At 43.9% G+C, this 10,286-nt stretch overlaps 2 protein-coding genes across 2 annotated transcripts; one reads left to right on the top strand and one right to left on the bottom strand.

Annotated features, from left to right (window-relative positions):
• The first annotated feature begins 574 nt into the window (after window positions 1–574).
• LOC123752904 (uncharacterized) lies at window positions 575–1,063 on the top strand. Its single transcript, XM_069336431.1, has 2 exons — window positions 575–722; window positions 813–1,063. Exons 1-2 carry the CDS (start codon window positions 575–577, stop codon window positions 1,061–1,063), a joined length of 399 nt encoding a protein of 132 aa, XP_069192532.1.
• A 741-nt stretch (window positions 1,064–1,804) lies between these two features.
• LOC138371551 (uncharacterized) lies at window positions 1,805–9,876 on the bottom strand. The gene is made up of 3 exons (XM_069336430.1): window positions 9,852–9,876; window positions 3,440–4,264; window positions 1,805–1,896 (listed from the first exon to the last, which is right to left on the bottom strand). The coding sequence occupies exons 1-3, from the start codon at window positions 9,874–9,876 to the stop codon at window positions 1,805–1,807; spliced, it is 942 nt and encodes a 313-aa protein (XP_069192531.1).
• Window positions 9,877–10,286: the final 410 nt, after the last annotated feature.

Below are 10,286 nucleotides of genomic sequence, written 5' to 3'. Positions count from 1 at the left end.
AATGGAATGATCAAAATGAATGAGTTTCAGAAGCAAACGCAAATATATAGAATCGGGGAATAGATGGTTAAAAGGGAGTATCTTTCTTCTTGAGATTATCTTGAGATGATTTCGGGGCTTTTTAGTGTCCCCGCGGTCCGGTCCTCGACCAGGCCTCCACCCGCAGGAAGCAGCCCGTGACAGCTGACTAACACCCAGGTACCAATTTTACTGCTAGGTAACAAGGGCATAGGGTGAAAGAAACTCTGCCCATTGTTTCTCGCCGGCGCCTGGGATCGAACCCAGGATCACAGGATCACAAGTCCAGCGTGCTGTCCGCTCGGCCGACCGGCTCCCCGATCGTAGGGGAGCTCGACTCCCCGGAGTAGGTCTCAACTACACAATTTACAAGAAACAAACGAAGAACAAACAAACAAACACCACCACCACACTGACACGTGCACACAATTCACTACTCTCCGCCCCACAGACAGCTAACGATGCCATTCAGCGGCTAATCACCTCGTTAACGACGCCTGTCCCAGAAACCCTAATTGTAACGCGGCACTGAGTGATTACGCCCAGGAAAGGTGAGATGGAACTTGTCTACCTCGACCCAAGAGGTGTAGAACCAGTCTACCACGACCCAAGAGGTGTAGAACCAGTCTACCTCGACCCAAGAGGTGTAGAACCAGTCTACCTCGACCCAAGAGGTGTAGAACCAGTCTACCTCGACCCAAGAGGTGTAGAACCAGTCTAACTCGACCCAAGAGGTGTAGAACCAGTCTACCTCGACCCAAGAGGTGTAGAACCAGTCTAACTCGACCCAAGAGGTGTAGAACCAGTCTACCTCGACCCAAGAGATGTAGAACCAGTCTACCTCGACCCAAGAGGTGTAGAACCAGTCTACCTCGACCCAAGAGATGTAGAACCAGTCTACCACGACCCAAGAGGTGTAGAACTAGTCTACCTCGACCCAAGAGGTGTAGAACCAGTCTACCTCGACCCAAGAGGTGTAGAACTAGTCTACCTCGACCCAAGAGGTGTAGAACCAGCTAGGTCTACCTCGATCCAAGAGGTGTAGAACCAGTCTACCTCGACCCAAGAGGTGTAGAACCAGTCTACCTCGACCCAAGAGGTGTAGAACCAGTCTACCTTGACTGGTTCTACACCTCTTGTGAGGGATAAACTTCTGTGTCAAGACACAAAAAGGCGAGATTGAATTTTCTCGTATCACCAGAGACTCGATCTTGGGTCCCAAAAGTACGAGACACAGAATAAAGTTTAACGAGCTCGTAAATGTCTCGTCGTTAGAGCTTAGCTACACTGAATATTTCCTGGAAAATAGGCAACAAACGAACGATTATCGTTGAACGAAATTGGCATGAACTCCCCCCCCCCCCTTTCCCCTCCCCCCCCCTCCCCTCTCCTGGTCATGAAAGATCAATACTGCGAGTTGGTCTGTGTTGCAAAAATATGTTGACTTAAAAACAAAAGAATCAGGGCAATTGCTGAAGGCTTATATATATATATATATATATATATATATATATATATATATATATATATATATATATATATATATATATATATATATATAATGCTTATGTTATAGAAATATTGATCACAGGTTAGATTAGAGGTATAGAAGGTCATCACTAAATGCTGGAGACGTTATTGTCCTCTGTAGTTTTGATCTTATATATGAGGTCATTATATTGTGCCAGTTCCCCTCCCCCCCCTCCATAGAGCCGTGTTGAGCCCTAACTACACCCCCCAAACTCTGAGGGTAATTGCCGGCTGTATAATTAATATACAACTTGTTTCAGCGCCTCAGTGTGGCGATCCAGAGGGGCAACGCCTGCTGCATCCTCAGTTCCCGTCTGGGAAGCATTGGAGCTTCAAGAGATTCATAACCTTTTAACACTCATTGTATTAACCAATATACATCTTGTAATCATTAAATACATTATATATATAATATATATTATAATTAACCACAAATATATATTCCTATAGTTATTATATAAACATTTTATTATTATTTTACCTGTTTGCAGTATTTCGTACTCGGATCATTCTAATCTTATGGCGTCACAGCTGTTCACTCCACTACTGCCCCTTGGGCTGGACGGTAGAGCGACGGTCTCGCTTCCTGCAGGTCGGCGTTCAATCCTCGACCGTCCCAAAGGGGTTAGGCACCATTCCTCCACCCCCCCCCCCCCCGTCCCATCCCATACCCTTATCCTGACCCCTTCCCAGTGCTACATAGTCGTAATGGCTTGGCACTTATCCCCGTAACAATTCCCTTCCACTACTGTCACAATTGGGCATTTTCCCACACTCGTTTAAGTCAAGATTTGTGGATGAAATTGGCCCTTTATCCTCTGTTCCTCACATGGACGTCCGTATATAATTATTTTATAATTATATAAGTTTGCGTGAGTTGATAATTCTCACGTTAAGTTTGATATATTTCACTGTGTAAGTTCACTGGCTTACAATATATAACTCGACACTGTGATTACCGCGGTTCTGTCCTCACTGCTGAGTATTGTAGACTGTTCTGTAATCTTTCTCCTTGCCTGAGCAAGCCGAGCAGTGTCGCAGGTCCAGAGAACTGTTGTTGTAGGGAGAAATGAGACAATAAGTTCCTACACACACCTCTCTTTTGTGTAACTGTATTCCTTTCTATATTCAACTCGGTTTTATGGTCATTGGTGCATCTTGCAAAATGTGTTTATGTTATATTGCAATAATGTTAATATTATAGAGTGTATAAGAGCGTGTTGTATATACTTGCTTGCCCTAATGTTAACTACCTCAGTGTATACTTCACTCCTCAGGCCAGGCTCGTTAAGGCTGCGGCCGTCCACTAAGGCGCATTCATTCATGCTAAAGTATCATGTATTTAAAATAAAAGTTTGTTCTCATATATAAATATATTACAGTTATAAAGTTAGGCTTAAATAGTCATAGTAAAGTTCTCTCTATAGTTTAAGTTTGGTTGGATGTTTAGGTTCTGTTGGCGATTATTTGTAATTGTAGCACGTGAGTGAAGCAGTTATAGCAACCCGTCCTCGACTCAAGTCCATTCCATCCAGCTGTCGACCCCACGGACGTATTCATAATTTTTTACATGCTGTTCATTCAAAACGAGATTTTTTTCAAGTATAAATTAATATTATAATATATTAGCATATTGTGTATATATAGGTTAGGTTAGGTTAGGTGTTTAGGTTCTGGTGGCGATTATTTGTATTTGTAGTACGTGGGTGAAGCATTTACAGCGTTGTGATTCGAACAAAATTCGTCAGTGAAACACTTGTTCCGGAAGTGTTCGAACGTCAGCAGTTGTGAGTCGTGTGTAAACCGTTTTTCAATCATAAACAGCTGGTGTGGCGAGAACAGCCCGTCCTCTAAACAAAGATTCAAAGGTGATTCCATGCACCCGCCAAACCTCCTGTCAGTACTTTGAACTGACTGGAGGCAAACAATGAACTGACTGGTGGCGACTGGATGCGTACTTTGATCTGACTGGAGGCGTACTTTGGACTGACTGGAGGCGTACTTTGAACTGACTGGAGGCGTACTTTGAACTGACTGGAGGCATACTTTGAACTGACTGGTGGCGTACTTTGAACTGACTGGAGGCATACTTTGAACTGACTGGAGGTGTACTTTGAACTGACTGGTGGCGTACTTTGAACTGACTGGTGGCGTACTTTGAACTGACTGGAGGTGTACTTTGAACTGACTGGAGGTGTACTTTGAACTGACTGGAGGCGTACTTTGATCTGACTGGTGGCGTACTTTGAACTGACTGGAGGTGTACTTTGACCTGACTGGTGGCGTACTTTGATCTGACTGGTGGCGTACTTTGAACTGACTGGAGGTGTACTTTGACCTGACTGGTGGCGTACTTTGAACTGACTGGTGGCGTACTTTGAACTGACTGGTGACGTACTTTGATCTGACTGGTGGCGTACTTTGATCTGACTGGAGACGTACTTTGATCTGACTGGTGGCGTACTTTGATCTGACTGGTGGCGTACTTTGATCTGACTGGTGGCGTACTTTGATCTGACTGGTGGCGTACTTTGATCTGACTGGTGGCGTACTTTGAACTGACTGGTGACGTACTTTGATCTGACTGGTGGCGTACTTTGATCTGACTGGTGACGTACTTTGATCTGACTGGTGGCGTACTTTGATCTGACTGGTGGCGTACTTTGATCTGACTGGTGGCGTACTTTGACCAGCCCGTCCTCCTGTTTAGAGAGTCCTAATAGTAACAATATTGACTTAATGGACAATTAGAAAGTAAAATTTAGTACTACTGAATTTGAACCAACCGGTAAAGGTATAATTATGTTGCTAACTGAACCTAACTTATCCTAGGATTAATACACGCAATTTCAGGCCCAATACAGTACATATATGTGCTATATTAGGCCTAATACAGTACATATATGTGCTATATTAGGCCTAATACAGTACATATATGTGCTCTATATTAGGCCTAATGCAGTACATATATGTGCTATATTAGGCTTAATACAGTACATATATGTGCTATACAAGGCCTAGGAATATTTAAGTTTGGGTTTTAACTTAATTTTTCTTCAGACTTATAAAGTGAATAGTACCAAATTGTACTATCGAATTGACCATCAAGTCTATGTACGTTCGATAGTCCAAATAGTTACAATAAGTACTATCTAAACAGCAGGAATGGTTGACCTTTGACAAGACGTGTGATCTCAGATCTGATTATAGTAGTTGATCTTAGGAGTAGGTCGAGTGCCCAAGCGGCCTTTTCCTGGCACTCAGTGGCCTCCCCTGGCACTCAGTGGCCTCCCCTGGCACTCAGTGGCCTCCCCTGGCACTCAGTGGCCTCTCCTGACACTCGGTGGCCACCCCTGGCACTCAATGGCCACCCCTGGCACTCAGTGGCCCTCCCCTGGCACTCAGAGGCACAGTCTGAGTGACAGCGGACCGTCGCGTGAATCCAATGAACACCACCACTGGATAAACGTCCTTGTTGATCTGTTGAAATACCATGAATTCATGGCCTTGTACAAGGAATCCAAATTATTCGCTTGTCACTGTATCTCTCCACGCTTGCTCATGTATTTGATACGTACTGTATTAGTTATCACTTGTAAATGGGATACACATCAGCTGTAATTCAGAGCTCGTAGCTACTTGATATCGTGTAGAGGGGGGCGTTATCACACCTCATATCATGTCTAACTGACAGGTGTGAGTAGTTAATTATTGTAATGAGAATTCCCTCTAGTGGCTGAACCCGGTATACACTAGCGTTAAACCTCCTGATATTGTGATATATTGTGTTCAACGCTGTGTTCAACGCTGTGTTCAAGCAATTAGAGGCAGAGTGTTAGGATAACAACTAGCTGCAAGCGGGATAACGAGCCTCATCTTTGTCCTCTAATTGTATATTGAACATGTCAACACCGTGTTCAACACTGTGTTCCACACTGTTCAACACTGTTCAACACTGTGTAAGTGTTGAACACTGAACCTAATTGTTCAGACCAAGAGTTGTAAATAAGTTGAACGAACTTGATGATTAAATTGTCGAGGCCTATTCTATACAAAGCCTAAAATGTAAATATGATAAGAAAAAAACGATTGAGAAGGGTCACTGCAGTGAACTAATGATGGTCGAGAGGCGGGGCTTAAGAACAGAGGCTCAACCCTGCAAGCACAAATAGTTTAGTACACACCTGGGTGGGGGGGGGAGGGGGGAGGTTTGAGGATTGAGATTACATATTTATGTTAACAGCTGAATATATATATATATGATATCATGATGGATTTAGGCATGGTTTTTTAAATACGAATTGCCTCTAGATATTTTGATATACCACATATGTCAGACCAATCCTGGAACATGCAGCGCCTGCTTGGATTTTTTAATATTTCCAAACACAATAAAGTGTGAAGAAAGTCCAGAAGTATACCAGAACTGATAGGTATGAGTTACAAAGACTGATATAAAGAATTAAACTTGATATCAACGAAAGAAGTGAGATGGAAGTAGAAAGATATCAAAATACCTAACATTCTTAAAAACCTGTACGGCACTTGACGGGTCGGATAAGGCGGGACTAAAGAGTCGAAGCACAACTAAGCAAGCACACTTAGGTGCGTACACCCCAAGCATAAAAATCACATAATAGTTAAAAGCAACAGAAACAAATCAAATATTACACACAGAGATCACACTAACATGATGCATCAAATGAACAAATCCACAAGGGCCGTGACGAGGATTCGAACCTGCGTCCGAGAGCATCCCAGACACTGCCTTAATCGACTGAGCTACGACAGGGTAAAAGGGTTGAAACCTCCGTCAATATGAACAAATCCACAAGGGCCGTGACGAGGATTCGAACCTGCGTCCGGGAGCATCCCAGACACTGCCTTAATCGACTAAGCTACGACAGGGTTTTTGGTTTCAACTTTGTCGTCGAGGACTCGAACCTGCGTCCGGGAGCATCCCAGACACTGCCTGAATCGACTGATCTACGACAGGGTTTTCGGTTTCAACTCTTTTTTAACCCTGTCGTAGCTCAGTCTATTAAGGCAGGTTCTGGGATGCTCCCGGACGCAGGTTCGAATCCTCGTTACGGCCCTTGTGGACTTGTTCAAATTAGATATCTTACACCCTGACGACAAATAATACAAAATTATTGGACACGCTCACAAAATCTGGCTCGCCTGACACAACTAATTACCACCCATATCATGCCAAACTTCATTAGGCTAATTTGAATATAATTTAAATACACAATTAGTGTGCAAAGATGAAGCCCGTTGTCCCCCCCCCCTTGCAGCTAGTCGTTATCCTAATAATCTGCCTCTAATTGGTAGTTTAGGTGTGACTCTAATTACGAAACGTGTTTCGGATTATTATTATGAATGTGGGGGCTGATTGTTCACAGGTCGGGGCGTTTGGGTGTGAATTGGGGGTTCCGGGTTCGATCCCAGGCGGAGACAAATGGGCAAAATGTTTCTTTCACCCTGATGACTCCTGTTCACCTAGCAGTAAATAGGTACCTGGGAGTTAGACAGCTGCTACGGGCTGCTGCTTCCTGGGGGATGTGTAACAAAAAGGAGGCCTGGTCGAGGACCGGGCCGCGGGGACGCTAAGCCCCGAAATCATCTCAAGATAACCTCAAGAAGATGGTATTCGAAGGTTCGAGGCTCGCTATGTTTTTCAAGTTGTGGGTTGTGGTGGTGGTGATGATTGTGGTAGTGAAGGGTGGTGGTTGTGGTGGTGGTGATGATTGTGGTAGTGAAGGGTGGTGGTTGTGGTGGTGGTGATGATTGTGGTAGTGAAGGGTGGTGGTTGTGATGGTGGTGATGATTGTGGTAGTGAAGGGTGGTGGTTGTGGTGGTGGTGATTGTTGTGGTAGTGAAGGGTGGTGGTTGTGGTGGTGGTGATTGTTGTGGTAGTGAAGGGTGGTGGTTGTGGTGGTGGTGATTGTTGTGGTAGTGAAGGGTGGTGGTTGTGGTGGTGGTGATGATTGTGGTAGTGAAGGGTGGTGGTTGTGGTGGTGGTGATTGTTGTGGTAGTGAAGGGTGGTGGTTGTGATGGTGGTGATTGTTGTGGTAGTGAAGGGTGGTGGTTGTGATGGTGGTGATTGTTGTGGTAGTGAAGGGTGGTGGTTGTGGTGGTGGTGATGATTGTGGTAGTGAAGGGTGGTGGTTGTGGTGGTAGTGATAGTTGTGGTAGTGAAGGGTGGTGGTTGTGGTGGTGGTGATGATTGTGGTAGTGAAGGGTGGTGGTTGTGGTGGTGGTGATGATTGTGGTAGTGGTGCTAGTCTATCAGTATACAGAGGTAACATTACCCTGATATATTAATGAGCAAATCAACCGGAGCCGTGCTGAGGGTTCGAACCTATGCGATGGGTATTTTTCTTATCTATCAGTACTTACCTATCAGTGAGTACGGGGAAGTTCATGCTTCGCCAACTAGCCTTCTTGTATCCATTGCATTATAATTTAACATTCCTGGCCATCGAAATCTTTGGCAAATCTTGCCTTAAACTGGTAGATGGAGGTGGCTTCCCCACCTTCCCCTTTCTGTGCAATCCACTTGTTGACCACCCGTACAGGGCTCGAATACATTTCATTTTCAAATCATTTCAAACCCTACAGTTCTTCAAATCATTTGCGTTTCCAGCTTCCACTTTCGTCATCATGCTTTACCTTATCTCAATTTAAACATGCTACTTTTATCCACTTTATGGTTATTTCACTCGGTATCTTGTATATCGTGATCATATCTGTTCCTGCTCTTAGATCGTGAGATTCAATTCCCTTAACCTGTCCTCATTGCTAAACCCTCAGAACTCTAGCACTAATTTCGGGCATTTAGTACCCGAAACGCTTTACGTAATAGTGGCTTCAGGCATTGTACGTACCAGCTCTATCTATTAGTCCAACAAACTTTGTAAAATCTCTCGTATGTATGTACCTTACCTAAATAAACATTTATTTATTTATTTATTTATTTATTTATTTATTTATTTATTTATTTCTGACCCAGACCAAGGGTAATTTTCAATTTTGGTTTCCTAAGTCACAAGATTGCAGCTCAAATTAAAAAAAATGTTATTATTCAGACATTCAAGCTCTCATTAATCCAAGTCTGTCTCATCTAGACACCAATTAATCCATTTCTGTACCGTTCAGACACCGATTAATTCACTTCTATCTCATCCAGACATCCATTAATCCACTTCTGTCTCATCCAGACACCCATTAATCCACTTCTGTCTCGTTCAGACTCCATTAATCCCTTTCTATCTCATCTAGACACCCATTAATCCAGTTCCCTTTCATCCAACTACAGATTAATCCCAATCTGTTTCTCTTTTTTTTATGTTACAAAGTTGGGTTCAGCAGCAGACGACTTCTGGCTCCTGTTAGCAGGCTGAGAGCTTTCCTTTCCCATACCTCGTGGGTAAGCCTTACCCAACTAGTTTTCCCCTTGGAACACAACCCTCCAATCGGTTTTACTCGCACGTCTCCAAATTACTGCTAAGGAGGACGTGGACAAATAATTATGGAATGGTTCCCAGTCAATCCTCCCCCGGTTTGTCACAGCGCGAGTGAGGTGTGTGTGTGTGTGTGTGCTTGTGTGTGTAATTGTCTTGTCTTGCCAACAATCCTGACCATCCCTGTGATTGTAGCCCCTAGGAACTGTATGACTCCCAAGGTATCTATTTATTGTTTTATAAACAGGGGCATGAGGTGAAAGGAAACGCTGCCAAATTGTTTCTGTTCCGGCCAAGATTCGAACCAGCGACTTACAGCTGGGAATCGAAGTCTTTCGCTGCTCTACTATGAAGATTCTCATTCTCTCTTTCTGTCTCTCTCTCTCTCTCTCTCTCTCTCTCTCTCTCTCTCTCTCTCTCTCTCTCTCTCTCTCTCTCTCTCTCTCTCTCTCTCTCTCTCTCTCTCTCTCTCTCTCTCTCTCTGTCTCTGTCTCAGCATGTCTCTGTAAATCAGCATCCTGATTTACAGGATGCTGTTATGATCGTCGCGGTGTGGAGGTGTCCGCGCCTGGCATGTAACCATGTAGCCCCTCGTAGGAATGCTGCAGCCCTCGTAGGAATGCTGCAGCCCTCGTATGAATGCTGCAGACCCTCGTAGGAATGCTGCAGCCCTCGTAGGAATGCTGCAGCCCCTCGTAGGAATGCTGCTAGGGCAGTTATTCTCAAACATTTACCTCTTGCAGTCATAACATATTTGTTCCTTCCCCGCTTACCCATTCCTCCCTCCCTACCCCTTCCCCTACCCCTTCCCCTACCCCTTCCCCCCATCCTCTTACCCTTCTTCTCCTCCTCTCCCTTCATATCTCCACCTACTGTCTCAAGATGCCTCTCACTGCTTAGATTGCTCTCCTTAGATTATAGTCTTTAAACTCTATTCATTGACGGGTGGATTGTCACTTTATGTAATTGAAGGTCGAATCTGAATGATAAATTTCAGAGACATTCTTGTTATACTAAAATGTATATAATTTTGGTCTATGACAAACTTTGCAGGGTTCTTTATCATTTTTCCAATAGATAAATTTGATTTTGTGTTCGTCAAAATGGTATTATATTTGTCCCCCCTGATTATAGGGTCTAAATGAATGACAGAGATTAGAGAGCTGTCCGGAAAGAGGAGATGTCTGAGTATATATTTACTTTAAGATCAGTGCAATTAGGTCATTGGTACATATGTATATATAACCTGTTGTCTGAGTATGTATGTTGCA

The sequence above is a fragment of the Procambarus clarkii genome, chromosome 36 (assembly GCF_040958095.1).
Source record: "Procambarus clarkii isolate CNS0578487 chromosome 36, FALCON_Pclarkii_2.0, whole genome shotgun sequence".
Classification (NCBI taxonomy): Eukaryota; Metazoa; Arthropoda; class Malacostraca; order Decapoda; family Cambaridae; genus Procambarus; species Procambarus clarkii.
Note: the sequence above shows the minus strand (reverse complement) of the source record. Positions and strands in the feature narration are given on the sequence as shown.

Coding starts and splice junctions, on each gene's coding strand:
- LOC123752904 (XM_069336431.1), top strand. CDS start 575: ATGGAACTTGTCTACCTCGACCCAAGAGGTGTAGAACCAGTCTACCAC. Junction 723..812: donor AGTCTACCTCGACCCAAGAG/GTGTAGAACCAG, acceptor TCGACCCAAGAG/GTGTAGAACCAGTCTACCTC.
- LOC138371551 (XM_069336430.1), bottom strand. CDS start 9,876: ATGAAGGGAGAGGAGGAGAAGAAGG. Junction 4,265..9,851: donor GGGAGAGGAGGAGAAGAAGG/GTAAGAGGATGG, acceptor TGTTACTATTAG/GACTCTCTAAACAGGAGGAC. Junction 1,897..3,439: donor GTTCAAAGTACTGACAGGAG/GTTTGGCGGGTG, acceptor GAGTGTTAAAAG/GTTATGAATCTCTTGAAGCT.